The sequence below is a fragment of the Oreochromis aureus genome, linkage group 11 (assembly GCF_013358895.1).
Source record: "Oreochromis aureus strain Israel breed Guangdong linkage group 11, ZZ_aureus, whole genome shotgun sequence".
NCBI classification, from domain to species: Eukaryota; Metazoa; Chordata; class Actinopteri; order Cichliformes; family Cichlidae; genus Oreochromis; species Oreochromis aureus.
This window is the reverse complement of record NC_052952.1, coordinates 18,387,607-18,409,789: the sequence shown is the minus strand read 5'-3', so window position 1 is coordinate 18,409,789 and position 22,183 is coordinate 18,387,607. Positions and strand designations below refer to the sequence as shown.

Below are 22,183 nucleotides of genomic sequence, written 5' to 3'. Positions count from 1 at the left end.
CAGTATCTCTTGGGGTAAGCGTATCCTTCAAGTTTAGTTCTTAGCTGTGCTGTTTGCTATGCAATATGAGCTGTCATCATTGTGCATGCTTTTCTGGAGTCAGCAGAGAAACTAATTTGTATATAAGGTAAGAAATTCAGTCAACTTGTTTTTAAAGACTATTTGGTTACTTTTTAACTTCAGATCTAAGGCTGAGAATTGAAAATTCCCTCCTCCACACACACACACTCACTCACAAAGTAGATCAGGAATCACTACACGAAATACATAAAGGACGAGACCTATAAACCAATTCAGTAATGGATGAATGATTCAATATTCATCCCTATTCATAAGAACTATGAAAAAGCACAATAGGTGATCAAAAGGCAACTGTATATTTTAATTTACAGTACTCGCATATTTAATTCAAAGTACTGTTTTTAAATACATTTAGTCAAAAACTAAACAAAAAATACATTAAGGGGGTCATAAAAATCTGAAGAGGGCAACACATTTGATAGAGCTTACTTTCATACATAAACATTTAGTCTACTTAATATTCTTTACCGTCATTTAATTTAGTGTAACAGTAAGTGATATGAGAAGACTGCGGGTTTTTACTGCTCTAGATATAACTTGAACGGCACTGGATGACATTAGCAGTGCGTGAGTGGACTGGGAACTGAGAGCAGGGGCGCACGCAGGCACGCACTCTGAAAACGCAGTAACAACTTATTCGTGCGCGAATGATCGGCGAATTATAAAACTCCGGAATAAAGAAAAGCATGAAAGCGTGACTGGATACTGATTTAACTGGGTAAAGTATATTTCATTCATTCATTCATTCATTCATTTATGTGAGGCTATGTAACGGTACGGGACCTATTGGTTTCTCGGATTTCAGTGTGCCACTGGCTAATGTTAAGTAGCTACTGTGAGCCACATATTACTATTAGCTACTACAAAGCTAACTTTAGCTGATTTTACTTCTCTGCTGCTAGTGCCGATACTAATTGAGCGTTAACTACCGAAGCTAGCCTGTTTAAATTTTTCTGGCATGTCTGTTATTATGTATTATTAGTATTATTTGTCGGCCAAAAATATAACTTAGAGCGCACGCCACTCGTAGTTGCTAGTTAGCGTTGCTAATTCGCCCCCATATGAGATCCAAATGGACGCGGCACGAGCTCCGGTGTTAATGACAAGACGACCTGAGAGTAGAGACCTACGGTTTAGTTTATTTCAACCAGCAACTGGTCGTTGTACGTTAACGCCATAATTAGTATTCACGGCTTCTAGTTACCATTTTAGCTAAGCTACCTCACGTTGAAGTGGTTACACGTGCCCAGTGCGCGTGTAGCTTGACATCAGTTATTTTAACCGCTGCAGAGAACACATTTGTAAGTCACTCGTCCTGCCTGAGGTTTGGTGACAATTTCAGCTTCTTCTAAGAAATGCTACAGGAGTTTAAAAAAGAAGAAATAAGAAGAGAGAACACGCTTATGAGAACAGCTGTGCTGTGTATAGGTTTTATTTTCCTTGAAGTAATGTTTAAACACAATGTATTCTGCCCTACGTAGAATATTATTGTGTATAATGCAAACGACACTTCTGGAAACAACTGAAAAATTTCATTGACAAGTAAAACAGCATATTTAAGTAATGTAAATAAAATGTACCAAAAACACGCGCCCCATACAAATTATAACTGTTTTACTACATGGTTTAATTTTGGATGAATTTAAATCGGAAAAAAATGTAGGTCCTTAATTTCACTTCTTTAAGCTTTAAAATAAAATTCCTCTTTAAATAGACAGTGGTCATGTGATCATCTTGGCCAATCACAATGACTACATTACAATAACACTGAATGGGCAGGAGAAGTGTGGACACCCTAAGGGTAGTGAGTTGCGTATTTATCATGATTTGCTTTTATTGATAGTTATAATGGTGTTTAAACCGTCTTGCTCAATTTCAGATTTTTCTCCCTCCATTCTCTCATTAGTCCAGAGGTACCAGATGAGTGTTTTTTAGAAAACAAGGGGCTCGGTGTTGGCCTGCTGCACTGATGATCTGAAATCAGTAACTAGGTGAGTTGTTGCCATGTTTTTTTATTTGTTTTAGGTCAGCATGGTTGTTTTGCTGCTTTGGTTGATATTGCATAGCTAGAATACAGTGTTTTGTTTATGATGTTTATACAGTTCACAATCTGTAGTCAAACAAGGCTGTCTGAGTCGACTATTTGTCTAACTCTGTATTGAGGGAGTTTTAGAGTTTTTTTTTTTTCCTCACTCTGTTTGGAGAGCGTGTTTGCACAGAAAATCCCCAGGGCCCTCTCTGTGTGTGGCTGGCACAACCTTTAGCCAGAAGGATGGAAGACTCATCCTTTGTCATTCAATCACCCTCTTTGTCATCCCCTTAATTCATGAGTGCCCTTTGTGCTAACATGCATAAAACACAAAGACCAACAAATGCTTTCTTTTCTAATTGCTCTCCGTTCTGCATCTGTTTATCACTCATATAGCAGTAAATGCAGGCTTGATTCTAATCATTGAAAAAGGCTTGTTTAGTGTGATACTATACTGACTCGAGTGGGTTTCCTACATCCTGCAGCTCTCCAGTTGCTCTGGTTTCTGTAAACAGCAATTGGGTGGCTTTTGACCGTGTTTAGGGAGTTTCACCATCCTGAGCTGTGGAATAATAAACATGACTGTGGCCAATGCAAAGTCTGGCTCAGGTAAGCTGTAAGAGACAAAGTCCCCACTAGCCTTTTGCACAGGAACTGCAGCAGTGTTGTTTACCATATTTGCCATTTAATTACCATTTGAATGGTACTGTGCCCACTTCTCAGAGATAGTTGTGTGGGGGTGCCTTTGGCTGCTTGTGAACAATTCCATTTGTTCCTTTTTATGGACAAAAATGTAGAAAAAAAGTATGTTTAATGCATGGTTCTCTTGATTAAAACGTTTCAGACTCATCTGTTCAGATTACACTTAAATTCTCTTGGCAGTGTTGTAGTCCTCGTATAAACAAAAGAGACTAAATGACAAGTGTTTTTTATTGCGTAGGGGTTAAATAAAGTAAAATAGAAGTAGAAGTAAAATAATAATAATAATACTACTAATAATAATTTGACATGTGTCACTAGTCACTACAAGACAGAGCTGTTAGTGAAACAATTCCTTGGTGACCGTGCGTCCTTGTTGCTGTTGCAATGGAAATGAGGAATCTTCTTTGAATTGGCCCATTGATTCACTCCCCACTTGTTGTTCTTGCCTTGTCCATTCGTAGTATACTGAAATACTTTTCCACTGGCCCTGAATTTTAATTATATTCATTACTGCTGGTCACGAGGTTGGTTTTTCACTAGCATTTCTGCCTCTGTTTTCACATAGCAGTGCATTTTAGAGCTTAAAAGTAAAGAGAGCAGTTGGCAAAAGTTTATCTATTCTTCTACAGCCATGCAACAGGTGCTGGAGAATCTGAGAGACCTGCCATCAGGCACAGGAGCTAAGGATATTGACCTCATCTTTCTCAGAGGGATAATGGAGAGCCCCATCGTCCGTTCCCTTGCTAAGGTATGTTGTGCACTCACTGATACTAATTCTGTTTGCTTGTTCTCCACTTCCTACAAACACATGCACAGATACATGTCGCCATAATCTCATCAGGTAGATTTTTCTGTTAGCTATAGGTGAAGTAGATTAGAAGTCTGTGTAGGACAGAGGAAGTAAATTGCAGCTAGTGTTTTCTCATGTGTGGAGATGGTAGAAATGGAGAATGCATGCTTTATGTGCAAGAGTTCTAGTCACATGAACTGATAACTTGTTGTATGCCTTTTTCTAGTGTCCACATTTAAGTTAGTTACCAGAAATCTAGCCACTGCAATCTGATACCTTTTCTGTCATCAGAAGAGTAAAACACAAAGGTCTACTCTGTGCAGGGCTTTTTTGTATTTTTATTTTTATTTAATCACCACAAATTCATGTTGAAACTTAAGTAAAACAGAAAACCTCTTAAAATTAGATCAATCAGTTTGGCACACAAATAAAGAGGCTGACAGCATGAAGAACAAATGGCTTACATAATATCCTGAAAAAAATATCTCCAGTGCAGATTGAGGTCATCAGGTTTAACTGCCATAACTATAAATAGATAGCTTTTTATAGAAAACTGGCCACAAAGAGAAACTCTTGTCTTTATTTCTTAACAAGAGTTTGTAGCTTTAAAAAAAACAAAAAAACACTATTTTACACAGATGGCCCATTTATCATGTTACTTTATATTCTGCTCTTAATTTTCCCTCATTCTTCTGCATATCACAGTGATAGTTTAACAGAAACAAAGCCCACTTTGTTCTTGGTGTAGGTGGTAAATTAATTCACTGTGAGTTTTTGTGTTATTGAGTTGTCAAAAATGTTTGGATATATTAAAATTAAATAAAAATATCAGCAAGTGGGTTTTATGAATACCTGCTGTTGTAGCCAATGCAATTATGAATTAAAGTGACGGGTAGAGCAGGGCGATATGACCAAAAATATTTATCACGATATACATTTGAAAATTTGCGATAACGATATAACTGACGATATAATTGACACTAGACAAAATACTTTACAACTCCACAACTTTATTAGTGCAAAAAACACCATCAATGTATTTTCACTTAAACAAGCAGCTGTTTTTTATGAACATTAAAGTTATATAAAAATGTAACACTGCAAATTCCTTGCGGACAGTTTAACCAAAAGGCATTTCCAGTGGAAATTGGCCGACATATCCTCAGCATAACCATGTATAATATCCACAAAACTTAAAAAGAGGTTATACACACACAATACGGTAATATTATGTTGAAGCACAGTACGATCACTCCATGCTGGGCGCCGCCTCGATAACCGTAATGCTCCGACAATCCATCAAGCGGTGCGGGTTCGTACCTTAGCAAAGTCGTACTAAAACATTTGACAGATTTTCGAGCGCCGTGTACCACATAAAATCGTTTCGAGGTCAGTAAACACAACCACAATTCATACATAAGGCACACGGGATTATAAGGGACACTGTTGATTTTCAGAAAAATCAAAGGATTGATTTTAAGTGTGCCGTATTTTCCAAACAACACGGTAATAACGACGGCATGCGCGTTTTACCCGCATTCTATCGCGATATTTCATTTTCCTATCGTTGGCTATATCATACCGTGAACGGTATGATATAGCCCAACCCTAGTGACGGGTAGTGTTTTTGTCAGTAAGAAGCCTGTAACACTAACAGTCAATCAGACTCTGGCTGAGGAACAATAATGGCATGGTCCATTCTTAACAACTTGCAGCCACATGCTTTCATCCACAAAATATAGTCAAAAGTCCTAAAACCACAACCTTCACGCCACAGTTTTCAAACTTTTTAAATCCACTCAGTGGAACAAACAGGTCCACTGAGTGGATCTAAACGGCAATCTGGCTGGCAGAAATATAGAAAAAACGTCAAGTGGTAATTACAGCTTTGGGAATGTTATTATGCTATAAAATCACAGTTTGTAAGGCTAACCAAATTTGCCTCATGCTTGATACAAACATTGACTTGCTGTGTACACTCTTTTGGTGAACATGTCTGTGTTTAGGCACATGAGCGTCTGGAGGAAGTTGCGTTACAAGCCGTGCGGGATGATAATGTTCAGCTTGTCACTGAGATCTTGGATGCCCTTAACAATCTGACAGATAAGGATGCTGCCGCTGCTGAGCTTGTCAAAATCCTGCAGGAGCCACACTTTAAGGTACCTTAGGTTTTATTCAGTGGCGGGGTGGGGCTTTTTACTGGAGTGGAAATGGAAGCCAGAGCTGCTTCTCCAACCCCTACCTCATTTCTTATGATTTTCCTGTCTGCAAGCTTCACCTAACTGGTCTTGCTTTTTTACTCTCAACCAATTTGGTTGGGAGAGTATTGAGAGGATTTCTACGCACTGTTTGAGTAAATCTAATGACGTTTGTCTTCACTGTCTGTGACTGCTAGGGGGAGACTTATTTTTCAGTTAGTCTATTGGCAGTGCAGTTTGTCTTCATTTGTTCATAGTAATTCATCTAATGCATGTTGGAGTGCCAATAACTGTTGCAGTTTTTTCTCATTTTTCCAAGAAACTTATTGTTAAGTCCTTTCTGTGTATTTTTCTCTTCTTCTGTCTTAGTGTTTGATAGAAGCTCATGACAAAGTGGCTGCAAAGTGCTATGAAACATCGCAGACTGCAGTTAACAGTAATTCCATGATGACAAGTTCACTGATGCCAGCTGATGCTGTCAGGATGATTGGCATCCAGAAGAAAGCTGGGGAACCACTGGTAAGTTAGGAGCCATGGGTTAACACTCCTGTTAAGCTGCAAAGAGTTTTACACATGCCCTTTCACTGACCATCTGTTAGGATACAGTGACTCAGCCTTACATAGTTACTCATCATCTTTTAGAGGAACCTGGCTGACCAACGCATGAAACTGGCCTCCTCTATGATTTGTGAAGTGCGGATGTACAGTACTTTAATGACTCTTACTCTCTTTCAGGGGGTGACATTCCGCGCGGTTCGAGGAGAGATGGTGATAGCCCGGATCCTGCACGGAAGCTCAATTGACAGGCAAGGCATGCTGCACACAGGGGACATAATCCGAGAGGTCAATGGTCGAGAGGTCGGCAGCGACCCCCATGAGCTCCAGGAGCTGCTGAGGGACTGCAGTGGGAGTATTACACTCAAGGTCCTGCCAAGCTACAAAGACACACCACCACCTCCGCAGGTACGGAAAAAGGAGGTTTCATTTTTTGAATTCACCCGGAGGTGATTGATAATCTAAGTTTAGTTTTTCAGTCCCCTCGACCCGGCCCTGGATGAGCAGACGAAAATGGGTGGTTGGATGTTTAATTAATAAGTTGGATGCAAGATGAATTGCTTTTAATTACATTTGTCTTAGTTTTAGAGTTTTTCATCTAATATTAAGTTACTTTCAATCATATAAATGCACCTTAATATTTATTGTTGGTATTTGATTTGATTTGCAATAATATATTCTGAAATTGTGCTGTAAGAATAATATATTGATTGAGAGCTGAGTGATCTCTGAATGCCAGATTCTTGAAAACAGCCCATGAAGGATCTATTAATAACACTCCACACACCAACTAGGACATACACCACTTTATTCAATGGAGCACATATAGCAGCTGACACTGAGAAGCCTTAGGTAAAATTATATCAGAAGGCTATTGGTACTTTGTACTCAGGACGATAAATTATCTACTGTTAGTAAGAGTAAAAATTTTTCTGCCTGTTCACACTTAAGAGTTGCGTGTGGTCCACCTCGTTCAGGCTTCTGACTTTGAGTTTTCCCAGCATGAGCTACAAAATGTAAAATGTGCAGGTTTTTGGAATTGTATTAATTTGATTTGGGTTTCTTATTTTAAAAAAGTAACCCCCCCCATTGGTTAAATACCATATAATTTGCCAAAAGGCTAATGGGAGTTTGCAAGGCCAGTATCAGTGAATTTTGATGTTGAGCTGATATATCAGTGCGTCCCTATCCCTTACAAATCATAGGCTTAAGCGTGTGGAAAATGTGTACAAGGGAAAGAACAACGTTTACTTTCATATTGTATTTCAAAATCAAGAGTCATGAGACATATGTAGTTTTAATTAAGCTGCAAAAAAAAGTGTTTTAATGTCACAGTACAGATTTACACCTCACCTCTGTTAAATTGCAGGTTTATGTGAAGTCACACTTCAACTACAACCCAGCCACAGATAACCTGATCCCTTGTAAAGAGGCGGGTCTGGCCTTCTCCAGAGGGGATGTGCTTCATGTAGTCAACAAGGAAGACCCAAACTGGTGGCAGGTGAGTGTGCTCATATTATAGGAATTTATGCTTCAGGAGGAAAATCTGTGCTGTAGGTAGGTACACGCACGTAGGTGATCGCAAACCCCTCTAAAAGTCTATATGCATCTATAATAGAGCCTGACATGCATCTCTCTAGAAATGTAACTTCATGTTGCGTTGATGTTCCCCACATCTACTGTGATTGGCCTGTTTGACCTTTGATTCCACCAGGGTATTTTCAAATGCTTTTTTGCTGCAGTTTTTGAACTTATCAGTGAGACATAACAATCATCACCTCAATATAAAGAGTAAGAACTATAGTAACAGTGTAAGATCATAGGATCAATATAAGGACTCACAAATGTCAGCAGTTCCATTGAGGGACACTGTCAAAATCGGAATGGGCGTGAGGGGAATGTACAAAGAAGTAGAAAAATTGAGGGAGACATTTAAAAAAACAAAAAAACAAATGACAACAAATAGCAGGTTAACCAAGAGGGTAAAAAAGTTCCAGTGTTATGTTTTTTCTGTCATGGCTGCCACCAAATGTTTAAAAACAAGGATCCCATGGTAGTTAAAACATAATACATTACACACAATCATAAACGTTGGCAACAACGTTTAAATCAAAATATATATAATATATATATATATATATATATATATATATATATATATATATATATATATATATATATATATATAGTCTGAAGCATCTCTCAACTACTCTGACCTCCGTATAGGCACGGAAAGTTGTTGGTGGAGCCACTGGCCTCATCCCCAGTCAGGTGTTGGAGGAGAAGAGAAAAGCCTTTGTGAGGAGAGACTGGGACACTTCAGGTACAGGTTAGTACGACTTCCTGACCCTCTTTCCCACTATACCAGCTACTCTTGCATAGATTTAATGAAGGTTAGACTTCAGCACCAGCATGCGTAGCACTAATACTTTGTGCATTTGACTCAGGGATGCTCTGTGGGACTCTGACTGCAAAGAAAAAAAAGAAAAAAATGATGTACCTCACTACCAAGAATGCAGGTGTGTATTACCTGCAGTTTTAAGGCTTTCACGCTTTAATGTTCACATTTTTGAGTGGTGACACAGTACTGACTTTGTATTGCCTTCAACAGAGTTTGATCGTTACGAATTGCAGACCTATGAAGAGGTAGCCAGGATGCCCCCATTCCAGAGGAAAACGCTGGTTCTGATTGGAGCTCAGGGAGTTGGGAGGCGGAGCCTAAAGAACAGGCTTATTGTCGTGAATCCCCTGAGATATGGAACCACTGTCCCATGTGAGTGCGTGCATGTGTGAGACATAGACCTGAGACCACCGAAATGTTCACACTTAAGTCCCGCCAGGCCGCATGAAATGCCTTTTCTTACCTTCTACATTCAGTTACGTCACGCCGTCCCAGAGAAGAGGAGAAAGATGGGCAAAACTACTGTTTTGTTACACGGGAAGAGATGGAGAAGGACATCAAAGGGAGCCGCTATCTGGAGCACGGCGAGTACGATGGCAACCTTTATGGAACCAAGATCGACTCTATCCATGAAGTGGTGGCTGCCGGCCGTACCTGTATCCTAGATGTTAACCCTCAGGTCGGTCAAAGACTCACACACTCAATATCTGGATCTGCCTTTCCTAAAGCTTTGGTAGTGACATCCCATTTTATGCCCAGGCCCTGAAAGTGTTGAAGACTGCTGAGTTTATGCCGTTTGTGGTATTTATTGCTGCTCCTGAGCTGGACACACTAAGAGCTATGCACAAAGCTGTGGTAGATGCTGGACTTACTACCAAACTACTCACGGTAAGTTTTAAGATGATAAAATGTTCTTAAATATGATGGTGGGTTTTTACAGTGGTCGTCAGTCATGAATGGCTGTGGCTTCTCTTCTATAAATGGGCTTAATCCATTTTCTGTAACAGGAGAATGATTTAAAGAAGACTGTAGACGAGAGCGCCAGGATCCGCCGGGCATACAGCCACTACTTTGACCTGACTATTGTTAATGACAATCTGGACAAAGCCTTTGACAAGCTCCAGGAAGCAGTGGAGCAATTAATCATAGAGCCACAGTGGGTTCCAGTCAGCTGGGTCTACTGATATTTTACCCCCCACTGGAGAGAAGCTGCTGTTGGAGCTGCCAGGCTTAGGATAAAAGGGGATTCAACACTGTGCTGCACACAAAGTAAGTGTTGGACATCAAGCCTGTGTGAATTTGGTCTCACACAAAGTTGCATCAGAGTCACCTTAACCTGAATTGCCAGATTCCTTTCTAGCACACTATGCAATTCACAACACATAGGAAGTGTACTTATTTATTGGCAAGTATTTTTTAAATGCTATTTTATACTCAAATGGATTGGAAGAATACTGGCACTCGTGTCAGATGCTTTTGAAAGCAAACTCAGTTTTTAATGTTACATCTGTATGTAAGATCAGTTAAGTTGTATTTATTCTACATAAAAATGAGGGCTCGCTCATTGAAAAGAATAATACCTCAGTGTTACAGTTTACAGTGCTTATGCGTCCAGTTTCTCATCTCATTCTGTCACTACAGACTTGTCATTCATGTAGAATAGTGTCATATATTTGAGACCTTTTTTCCTCCTGGAGGCAAACATTTAACTTCTCAGCCAAACTTAATGAATGGAAAACGATTTGCCAGTCACTGTATGAAGTTGTACAGGAAGAGAATTAATCCTGTAGTGTCTTTAACTCAAGCACGAAAGATGTTACATTAAATACTCTGACTCTGTGTCAGACATTTGGATCATGTGTTTCTGACTATTTGGTGCTGTGTTTGTGTTTTCAAAGAAAGACTTTCCACAGGACTCTCAAACAGGGTACTGCACCTCAGTGAACCATCCCTTTTGATGTGATATGTACTAAAATTTAACAGTTTTAAATAAAATTCATATTTACTTATAAAATTATATTTTACAAGATTTCACATAAGATGTATTTTCAGATGTCAAATAAATAACTGGTGTTTTCTAATGATCTAATGTGTGTTTCTTTAAGCAACTTGCTGACAAACATGCTACATTCAGGGGTACTGAAAATCAAAGGCGTATATGGCAGCAAATGACACAAAGTTTAAATGTACACAAGCCAGGGTGGTGCAGAATGAGGTTTGTGTTAAAGATCCTGAAGATGGATTTCACTGGAGAATTAGTAATTGATGTGAGAGTAAAAATAACCTGAAAAATAACTGCTTTAATATTGTCAAAGAATGTGGATATCAGTCCACATTTGACAAACAATTATTGCTCAGAACAAGTGATTTGAGTTTAATCTTTGTGATGATGACACAATTATATATTAATAAAATGTTGTTAATGATAATAATAATAATGATAATCATCGTCATAATAATAATAATAATAAAAACCTATGGTGGTTTCAGAGACTAGGCATGTTTTTCCATGGGAATACCCAACATATAATCAGATCCAGGAGCATAATAGGTTTTGTCTATAGGGATATTACTGTAGGCTGTGTGCCTGAGATGACCATATATAGTTTATCCCTTCTTTCACTTAGATGTGAATTAAGTTGTAACAAATATATAATCTCACATTCCAAGGCATGTATTCCACACAGAGAGGCCCCAGCTGGGATTCAAACCCGAAACCTTGTCTGCTGTGAGAGGATTGTGCTAAGCGGCACACTGCCCATGATAGTTTTGTAATATAGTCCATGCTATTTTATACAATCAGACAACAGCTCAAAATCATTGTTTAATTGATGGAAACTGCCAAAGTTTAAAAAAAAAAAAAAAAGATACAATTTTGCACATTTATTCACATAAAAATCAAGTTTTTAATTCACATTCTTTTTTCCTTTTTTTTTTTAAAAAAAACAGATTTAGTATCCAGATCAAGTATTCAGTATTTTTAGAATGACTTCTTGGTCATGTAGCACCAAAAAACATACACTTTTTTTTTCCCCCATTAAGATATTCTATTAAAAATAACAAAAATTATTATTTACACGTTTCCAATTACCTACTTCCACTGTGACACTTGTTTCTGGTGGCTGTAAAGTGGGTTTCAGTTCAAACACCCTGAGCTAATGAGGCAAGACTTTGAATCACGATACACAGGACCAGAGGAAGATTTCCTGGCTGCTTGTCTATTTCTGCCTTCACCATGTCCCCATTTCTCCGCAGGGACACATTACAGGTGGCAAACAGATGTTCGATCTTTTCATAGATGGCCTCTGTCAGTACAGATGACGCTTCGGTGCTCAGAGGCGACTCTCCATTTCTTGATGCACACTGCACCTGGAACAGGTGTTGAGAGATTCATAAGGGGCAGCTGACTTAATGTGTAATGTTTAATTTACAAAGAAACACCTGCATAACACGTTGTTGAGGATTTACTAACCAGTAGCTCCAAGATCCCCAACACTGCAGGGCTGCAGCACATTCCCAACGCAGCAAGACAATCATTAGTCATCTCTGAAAGACAAAACACAGACGCATGATGAAAAGGAACCTGCGTTAAGTTTTTTAGTGGGAACACTAGGTACTAGGTCACTCTAGTATGAGAAAAGAAATACACAATTAAAGACTGCAGAGTACAACTTTTCTCACCATCCAATGCACTGATTAAAAGGTGAAGGGCTTTGAGAAGCGATGTGGATCGGCTTGGTTCCTCTTGACTAGACTGCTCTAAAAGATCCAGAATTGCCTGGACATTCTGTTTTTGACATGCTGTTGTTTTAAAGTCACCCAAGGCAGATCCCTTATCCATGCACATCTGCTCTAGCTGAGACAGAGAAGGAGACAGGTTACACTTTAAACATAACATAACCGAATTTCATTATGTCCATTTTCTTTTAGTGAATGTGCAGTGCCAGTGCCTAGACCTCTCTGTCCCTCTTACCACATCCTGAAGTGCACTAATCGTTATTTGGTCCTGCAAAAGTTTTGTAATCTGCTGTAGCAGAGCGGACCTGGTGGATGCCGGAAGAGCTGAAAGCAGCTGGAAATGATCGCTTAGTTGATCTAGTTCTGAAGACAGAAAAATAAGGACAGTTTGTCATTCACCGTCAAAGATAAAACATTCTCCTGGAGCACGTTAAAAAGGTTAACTTAGATTATAGCAAGAACAGCATGCTGATGTAAACCACTACAATATCTAGAACCTAATAAAACACTGCATGTGTATATACATGCTATTTTAAAAAATGTCAATACACATATGCATGCTGTGGCCAGTAAAAGACTGAGTGAATGCAAAACTATTATCTTGGGTTATTCCAAGCAGGTTAAGTCCTGATTTAAAATTCCACCTAATAAAATCATACAGTCAGTAAATAACTTCCATAGCAAACTAAAGAGTAAACTGTACTGCCTGTTAACATAGGTCAAAACTGTGTTTACAAATACGTTTAACACCCTTCTGATAAGATGCAGCAAGGTCTTTTATCTTTCGAGACCCTTTGACTTGCATACAGCAGAGGTGTGGTGCTGCTGGAGCGCAACAGAAAAAGCAAATGCCATTTTTTGCCAAAGAGCCAAAGGATCTGCAATAACAAAAATATGTCTATGAAAGTGGATAATCTACTAACCGTGTGCTGATTTATATACAAATATGTAGTCGGTTCATTTCAATAACTACATGCCTAGAGCAGCGCAAATTAGTGGCTGAAAAACAAGCACACCCAATGAGGGAGTGTGATGGAGCGAGTGGTGTCACTGTGTAGAGGAACACAAAACCCGTTATAGTCAAATCCTGATTCATACTTGTGTTAATGAAAATATTACTGTGGACATGAATAAAGGTACAGGTAAAGGTAATTTCTTGTAGGCTGTGTGAGGCTGCTGGTACTTCTTAAAGTCAATACTACATATTTTAAGATTCTGGCATTAATCAAAAGGAAACTATATGAAAATAACTGTGTGTGCACTGCTGAGAAAAAGCATGCAGAGATTTTTTAATTATGTACCGAGCTTCATGTAGAAATGTGACTAAAAGCCTGAAAACCAGTTCTAATAACATTCCCCTCGTTCCCAATAAATGAACGCTCCAACTATCAAAAATCCTCAAACCAAAGTAAGACATGCTTTTAACAGCATTAAATTTAGTGCTAAACTGTATGCCACAAGACCTTGTGAAGTATGATTGTATGTTTCTCCTTAAATTTTGTGCTATCAAGGGGAAGCTCCTATAAATATGTATAGGCAACAAGGCCACCAAAATATTCGTGTTCACACGTTTCAGCTGCAAAACTAACACTGCACCTCTTTATTAAATCCCAACGGTAGTCTTTTAATACTACTACTACTAATAATAATATTAGTAAAAATAATAATAACAACCTGTATTTTTATAGTGCTGCCTTCAATCATGTGTCTTTTTGCTGTGAAAGGTAAGAAATCTGAGGCAAAAACAGGGATTTACCTTGTTGAAGGCAGGTACTGTCAGATGAATGTGCAGGAGCTCCTGAAAAACACGGCTGGTCTTTCTTTATAGCGGGGCTATCAACTTTATCAAAGCCTCCATTGGTGTCTGACAATACACACAGCTCTGTGGAAAATGCACATGATGGTTCAAGGAGACAGAACATGGATACTTCCAACAATAGCCTAGAACTAATGATGTTGATCCTGCAATTATTAAATATAACTTTGAGTTTATCAGTTCTTGTTAAATTAACATGAAGTTACAATGTTAATTTAACAAAAACAAATACAATGAATGACTTCTCACCAAATTGTCCATCGTGTTTGATCTTTAGTTCTATAAGGCTATAGGCTATTGGAGTGTTGGTAGGAATCTCCATGGTAATGTCACTGTCATTGCCCAAGCTTGCGTTCTCCTTCAATAAAAACTGAAGAAACAGGAACACTGAATCAGAACAAATGGCAACAAAATTCGCCAGTGAGTGTCACAAATATTACTCTGCTTTACAGAATTAATTAAAGATTCAATATTTCCTTTAAGGTTATAGTGGAATTTAATATAAGATATAGTTTTAACTACAGTACTGTGCAAAGGTCTTGAGTTTTAGGTCCAAGGAGTCACACTTTTTTGTGATTTTTTTAAAGTGGTCTTAGGCAACAGTTCTCCAGGCTTTTTGAATGTCTTTTGATAGTTTTTCTTTGGACACTGGCTGCTTTTTCACTCATTTTCAGTCCAATCCTTATACCTGACCCCTCAGAGGAATTTTATTTATTTATTTACTTTATTTTTTAAGCCACTTAACATTTACCTTTGAATCCATCTTTAATTAAAAAACTCTTTAATAACTTTGTTACTAACAGCCTGTTAAAGCACATAATTTGTTCCCATTTCATTGGTTAAATGTATGAAATATATCAAAGATAACACAATTTGACATACACAGGGTGATACCCAAAGAGCTATTCGTGGAAGGCTTGGCACATCTCAGTATGGTGTGCAGTGTCCTTAAAAAAATCTAAGGAAACTGGACCAGTGGAAGACAAAAAGCACTGGCTTCCTCAGAGCCCGGACATCGACATTATTGAAGCAGTGTGGGATCATCCTGACAGAAAACAGAAAAAAGGCAGCCAGCATTCAAGGAAGAGCCTCAAATGTCCTTCAAGAAGCCTGGAGAACTATTCCTGAAGACTACATGGCAAGAATGCTTTCCTAATAGAATTCAGGATGTGTTGAAGAATAACGGTGGGCACACCAAATATCTCTGTTTTTACCTTATATATGGCATTTACATATATTTTTACACATGGTTCAGTAAATCAATGTGCTTATTTCCCTAGAAAAAAATAAAGACACAAAGGCTGTCTGAAGACCTTGGCACAGTACTGTATTTAATTAGAACATAAACAATAAATTCCCACTTCTGACTTCTGGAAATGAAGAGTTAAAACCAAGGATAAAGGACCCGAATTCTGAAAAGGAACCACAATGCAACCGTTTTATGCATAGTGGGCAAGATTTATTCCACTTCTTCTTATACTCTTCTGCTTTTAAAACGTACACACAAAGCTGGCACACGCAGATCTGAAACTCATCCGGGTAAAAGCAGCACATGTATTGCTCACCAGGCAACACGATCCATGAATTTTGTATTGTCAACTGAGTCAATCTTATTGACAACTTTAAAAACTGACCGAACCCTAAATACCAGCAACTATTAGGTGATACTAGGTTTGATATTGTACCTTAGTGATCTTGGGGCCACAGGTCAGACTTCCTCCACACTGTCCTCCTTGCTGCACCTCCTCTATGACTGAACAGGGTTGGGTGGTTATAATACGATCCTTTACAATCCCAAATACCCGTCTTTGCTTCTCCTTTGTCTGCTGGATTAGACAGTGGGACATGTCCAGAACCCTAACACAAGAAAATGTGGTGACTTTCACCAGGAATATTCTTGGAAACAAAATTTTATTGTGACTAATCCTACATCATTTTCTCTTGTGTTAATATTTAACCGGGAATCGTGTTTTGAGTGAAACTTTACAGCTGGACAAAGATCACTTATGCGATCTTTAACATACTGATCGTCAGGTGATGTTTAGAGTGTTTGAAACAACTTTACATGTGACACCAGGTACAGATTGTAAACTAACTTGTCTTTTAAGTCTCGCAGCAACTTCTGCATATCCATCTCCTCTTTCTTCAAGCTTCCAAAAGATGACTGGAGTTTGGATGAGTCTTCACCCTGAAGTTTAACGCTGTATTTGGAAAAATTTGCATCCACAGTTCCCTGAATTTTGTCACTAAATGTCCCACTGTATTTGATGAAGTCTGTCTCAACCACAACTGCAAAAAGTAAATAAATATATTAAAAAAAAATCAGATTTCTGTGACCTCAGGAGAGTAAATTGTGACACATGCGGGCATTTTCGTGCTGCTTTTGAGGTTTACCTGGATTTATGGGTGTGTCTCCTGTTAGTATATCATTGAGATTAAAATCAGTGGGAAGATATTTGGACTTTTGCCAGCACCAGAAACGCCTGCGCTTCACCACCACCGTCAGGAGAGCAATGGTGTCATTCAGGCTGGTCACCGGGATCAGGGACCCTTTATCTTCCACCTCCTCCACAAAGTTTCTGGTAGCCAGAGCAAACATCTCCCGGCTGGATAAAACCTGCGAGCTTTGAAAGCGAGAGCAGAGAGGGGAGGCGTTTACTACACAGCTACAGAAGACCTCACCCATGTGAGCTCCTCCTTAGGACTTACACAATAAACTTTCTACTTCAGCCACTGTACTCATTTCAAGCAAAAACATAGAAGGCACCATACAGCTCTTCACATTTAAAACCTCCAGGCTGCACGACAACAATTAAAGCATCGGTTATTACGGAAACCGAAAGTTCATCGGTGCAGCAGTCACTGTAGATAAGACAAATATGCTAGTTTTTTATCCGGCTACTTTTCCACCTACCGCTTCCACGGAGTCCTCGCTTCAGTGGTGACTTGGAAGAGAAACTTCCTCGGTGGTCAGACTTTTACAGGAGTCAGTTCCTCTGTGGTAGCTCAGCCTGGTTTCCTGCACTCTTTGTTTTGGACAAACGGCTCCGCCCTCTGCACGGTAAGAGAGGCCGAAGCATATATGGCATATATGGCCTTTCTTCCTGTACGCTTACAATACAGCTTATAATGATAATAATAATAATAATAATAATAATAATAGTGATAATAACAACAATTATAATGTCTCTTCTATATTTGCTTGTACTGGTAAATTGTCAACTGTATTTATGTAGGGACTATATATATAAAATAAAGAAATAACCTATTTTACAAGTATCTTAATTACACTGCATTGCTGTATCTGCTGCTCTGCATTATAATTTATTCAGTCCTATTTGACCAGTGATAATATCTTATAGGGCATTTTTGTAAAAACACATTATCAGTAGTCCGCTTTCATATGCATTTGTCGCCACCTAGCGGCTGTTTAAGATCAAACAGCAGTCTGATGAGCCCATGTTCTCTAGTGTGGATTAACAAACAAAACAAAGAAAAAGAATACAAACAAACTATACTATTAGATACTATACTATTATTATACTACTATATTATTAGAGTAAAATAAAAAAAATAGAAAAAAAAGAGAATAGGTGGACTCAAGGAGCCCTTTTGTTTAACTTTTCAAACTATGAAAATGTTTTTTCGTGTCTTTGCTTCATTAATTGTAAAAGTCATCAGCAAATTAACCCTCTCATTTATCATATTGTAGGATGTCAAAAATGCAGACAGGCTCTAAGGATCACTAGCTGCATTTTACTCTTTTCATCAACATGACTTTCTGCATTCCTGCATTCGTTATTTATAAATGATAACTTTTACTTGTTGCACCATAATTGCTCATTAGCCTTGAACTCTGGTCATTGCTCAGTAGGATGGGCAAAAACAAGCCATAAACACGAACCGTCGTTAAACACATACAGCTGTTTCTAAAGTGATTGGAACAATTCACTCAACACTTGTGTAACGTAGCCACATATCTACTGTATACTGCAGGCTATTCATTGGAAAGCATCATGCACAGGTTTCCATTTAGATGACACTGAGATTTAACCCATAAAGCCAAGAAAATTATAAAGGGATGAGCACGAAAGTGCAGCCATGAGCAAAAATTACATAATTTAGCAGATGATCTTTTACCACAGTCCCATACCTAACCTTTAAGAGTTGTTACTTGACTTAAAGAATATGTATAGTATGAAGCAGGGCACTGGCAATAACTTCCAGTGTGATAACGTTCCCATTCCGACTAAACTTATAACCCAAATGCTTTTCATAGCTTCCTAAATGACATTTTCTGACCCATCATGTTTAAAATTAATTGCATTTTTCCTTTATGCACCAAAATTATAATCAGGCTATCTACCTACCAACTCATCATCTGAGGTGAGAGGGAATTATTATTGTTATTATTGTCTAGTTGCTTTCAGTGTTTTCTCAACAAAACTCAACAAAAAGAAAACAATCAGAAATTTTATTTGAGCTCATGGAGCATAGTTTTTGGACATTTCTTTTCTTTTTTTTTTGGTCCCACAGCCCAGGGTCCATATAGACAATGGTGTGCTGAATAAAGTGAAAAAGATATGACTGAGTTTGCTACAGCTGCTCATAGTTGCACAATCATTCACACATTCATAGCGAAAAGCAGTAATTACTCATAACAGACAGAAAAATTACTTCGGTAAGGATTCGGAGATCGCTTGCACAATATTTTGTTTGCAAGAATTCCTTACAAAACATAGACTTTTGCTTTTTTTTTTAAACATTTGGCAGGTACAACAAAATAAATTAAACGAGTTTGAGTACAACCATTAAGGCATCAGGCAGATGCAGAATAAATATCTGATGTTTACACTGAATCAGTGGCGTAGCGAGGCTAGTTCATCTCAGAGGTAGAGAATGTCCATGGTAAGACAACAACCAACATAACCAGTTGATCAGTACATTTTAAGCTAGTGTAGATAAACTATGAAACTCTTCTTCTCATCCTACATACCAAGGAGCTTTCCTTTTCTTAGTTTAAGTGGTTTAGCACAACATAATATGTGGAATGCAGGCAAAAGAATTAAATTGGCCTACTGCAAATTGAGCAACATTCTCATAATATGTTTGCATAAATGTGTTTATACAACTCAGATAAGCACTTGCTATTAAGGCAATAACTCTGATGAACTCCAGTACAGAATGTGGATGGTCAGAATGAGATACAGACATCACCAGAACCAGTCTGGATCACAAGTCACAGTAGAGGCTGTGCAGGTCCAAATGTTTGTATGATCTGCAGCGCACGGTCACCACAGTGTAGGAAAATCTACATGGGCAAAGCCAGGGTCTTTCCTCAGCTCCCAGTACGTGTTGTTGCTCACCCAGGTATCGTCCTGTGCCTTCCTGTGGAGACAGAAAAGACAGACAACTGTAATTAACATTGTCAACGACAGATTTACAAGTTGTGTAACACCATTAGTAGTGGAGATGTGGTCACTTTTCCATAAGTGACTTTCTAGGTAAAAAGTTTTAAGCTTAGATACTTAGGGTACCTGAAAAATTTAGGCTGATGTGTTGCATTGTTCTCTTCCAGGACTCTCCGTCTGTCTCTCTGCAGCTGTTCAATCCTCTGCTTATGCTCCTCTGCAGCCTCCAACTTCCCCTCCTCCAGCAGTCTGCCGATGAGACCCAGACGCATTCATTATGCAGATGTTTAAAACATTAATCTTCCACATCCAAGCACAATCTTCACTTGCGTCTTCTCATTTCGAGTGAATTTTAGGGGTTTTCCTGTTTTCGAATGGCCCTGTCAGAGGGTTATTTCCAACGTGGGCATAAACAGTCTGTATACATAAAGGCAGTGAGCCTGTTCTACTTTATTTTATAGAAATCTATACATTTTCCTATTATTTATGATGAAATATTGAACAAAAAAGTAAATAAGCCTACAGTTAAGAGAACTGGTTAAATAATATAACTTTGCTGCTGATTTTACTTTACCTCTGGATCATTATAAGATGGTGGAGCTTGGGCTAAAAAAGGAGAATACATAACCACTTATTTGCAGAGCTGGAAGCAGTGCAGCTTCATACTTTGATGGCAAACTACTGAGAGCTTAGTTTTTTTCTCCAGCACCTCGGGGCAGCAGCATTTAGTTTGCAGACTTAAAAAACTTAAAAGATGAGCTAAAATTAGTTTGATTGTGATAGCCTGACAGGATGTGCAGTTGCGTACTATTCTTAACGCGAGTGCCTATTTTTGTACTTTTTTGATCACAAGGTGCATTTTTCAGGACGTGACTGAGATCAATGATGGTGCGGTGCTTAGATACTCACTGGCAATGCTTTGGTTTTTAATTCAGCTATGTCTGACAGTCCTCTGGCAGGAAAATTAGATGTTATATCTAAATTAGTTTTTAACCTTTTCCCCCTGTATGTTTCTCACTGACATTTATTAAAATTAAGCTGACGATCACCAGGCTGCGTAAGCGCATGGAAATATACTAATGGGTTTTTAAATGTTTCCCACTTTTTTCCTCTTACCTTTGGTCCACTCGTAGTCTAGTGTCTGTAGGTGGTAGCAGCAGTTTCAGGGATGGGTCCAACTCGTTCAGCTCAATTGCGAACTTCGTAAAGCCATAGTACTGCTCATGGTCTACTGGCATTGCATCTATATTGTACACAAGTAACATCAACAGCATGAGAAGCTATAACAGGGAGACGCATTATTGAAGAGGTTTTTTTTCTACTTAATTTTGAGAGACTCTTGTCATACTTGCTCTCCAGATGCATGTAGCTGAAGGCGGGTCTCCACAGAAAACCGCTTCGTGCCACTTTCCAAAGAGTCGGTGGATAACCTTTCCTTTATTATCTGTGATAGTGCCCTCTATCTCATTTACACTCGAATTCCAGTATTTGGCCTGTTAGAAAAAAAGCAGCGTGTTATAGTGGGTGAGTATGAAAGAATACACACAGCTCACGACAGTGTCTCTTGCAGTCAGCAGATGTTGCTCTTGTGGACTGGTGTGTTTAATGAGAGATTAGGGTGCATAATGTGTTCTGGCATGTCTTGACTTATACTGCACAGCTTCAAGAGGTCTTTCGAGTGACGCACACTAAAGCAATTAACCTTCTCCTCTTGGCAAATGACTCCATAGTTTAAAAAAAAGAGGAAAAAAAAGATCATTTGTTTTTTGGGTTTTGTTGGCATGCAGGTGTAAAACACCATCTGTATAGAAGGAAGAGCAACAGTTTGGATAAACACACTGTGTAGATTCCTCCATCAGGTAACGGAGAAGTCATATAAATGACTGTGGCTATGGTAGATAAGTAATGGATAACCTGGACCCCATCTGCACCACTTACTGGGCAGGCAGTGGACCACTTTCTCTAATACCTGTTTCACCTCTGCTGTTGCGAGGACAAATGCAGAACATTTTGTACACCTCATACCTGCATGTATCTAATAGATTTTGATTGATTGAGTTCATTGATTGAGCCCTCCTTCTTTAGTGTACCTTAGTTACATTTCTTACCTTTCCATGCTTGTGATATTATATTTACTCTATTGAGCTTTTCAGTTATTGAGTTATTTGTGCTGTCACGTAGTTATTTCTAAACATTTCAGATAAGTAAAGCAAATCTGATCTTATCCTAGTCAAGCATTTCCAAATTTCCAAGATGTCAGTTTGATCAGTCAAATGTGGGATACATAGAGATCCCAGCTAAAAGCCCCGAAAGATTCACTGAAGAGGTTCTGTGGACCCTGTGTTGTGCTCTGACAGTTCAACGTGGACAGGCATGATATTAGGCAGCTGGTTTTAATGTTGTTGCTGATCAGTCCACGAGCCCCTGAGATTCATAGAGGGACATGCTAATGTGGTAGCCAT

The 22,183-nt window shown here is 38.7% G+C and overlaps 3 protein-coding genes across 8 annotated transcripts in view; 1 reads left to right on the top strand and 2 right to left on the bottom strand.

Moving 5' to 3' along the window:
• Positions 1–647: 647 nt before the first annotated feature.
• Positions 648–10,840, top strand: mpp6a (membrane protein, palmitoylated 6a (MAGUK p55 subfamily member 6)). 3 transcript variants are annotated; one of them, XM_039620092.1, is made up of 14 exons: positions 648–799; positions 1,988–2,072; positions 2,596–2,719; positions 3,442–3,560; positions 5,609–5,761; positions 6,170–6,319; positions 6,536–6,763; positions 7,725–7,856; positions 8,582–8,684; positions 8,803–8,874; positions 8,967–9,128; positions 9,233–9,435; positions 9,516–9,644; positions 9,764–10,840. In XM_039620092.1, the coding sequence occupies exons 3-14, from the start codon at positions 2,689–2,691 to the stop codon at positions 9,938–9,940; spliced, it is 1,659 nt and encodes a 552-aa protein (XP_039476026.1). In that variant the 5' UTR covers positions 648–799; positions 1,988–2,072; positions 2,596–2,688; the 3' UTR covers positions 9,941–10,840. The 3 variants fall into 3 exon arrangements, 2 of the variants coding, with proteins under 2 accessions (XP_039476026.1, XP_031602089.2); XM_031746229.2 differs by lacking the exon at positions 2,596–2,719; XR_004199859.2 differs by lacking the exons at positions 648–799; positions 1,988–2,072 and having other exon boundaries at positions 2,689–2,719; positions 9,764–10,025; positions 10,655–10,840.
• A 786-nt stretch (positions 10,841–11,626) lies between these two features.
• gsdmeb (gasdermin Eb) lies at positions 11,627–17,360 on the bottom strand. The gene is made up of 10 exons (XM_031746232.2): positions 17,225–17,360; positions 16,705–16,934; positions 16,407–16,599; positions 15,996–16,167; positions 14,560–14,680; positions 14,251–14,376; positions 12,730–12,857; positions 12,438–12,612; positions 12,229–12,302; positions 11,627–12,125 (listed from the first exon to the last, which is right to left on the bottom strand). Exons 2-10 carry the CDS (start codon positions 16,907–16,909, stop codon positions 11,898–11,900), a joined length of 1,422 nt encoding a protein of 473 aa, XP_031602092.1. The 5' UTR covers positions 16,910–16,934; positions 17,225–17,360; the 3' UTR covers positions 11,627–11,897.
• A 1,408-nt stretch (positions 17,361–18,768) lies between these two features.
• The window catches only part of osbpl3b (oxysterol binding protein-like 3b), a 34,698-nt gene continuing 31,283 nt past the window's right edge, over positions 18,769–22,183 (bottom strand). For all 4 annotated transcript variants that reach the window (XM_039620118.1, XM_039620120.1, XM_039620121.1 and 1 more), the window contains 4 exons: positions 21,070–21,214; positions 20,838–20,964; positions 19,848–19,970; positions 18,769–19,698 (listed from right to left, as the gene is read on the bottom strand). In XM_039620118.1, the coding sequence (XP_039476052.1) occupies positions 19,602–19,698; positions 19,848–19,970; positions 20,838–20,964; positions 21,070–21,214 (492 nt within the window). In that variant the 3' untranslated portion in view covers positions 18,769–19,601. The remainder of the gene's footprint in view (positions 19,699–19,847; positions 19,971–20,837; positions 20,965–21,069; positions 21,215–22,183) is intronic.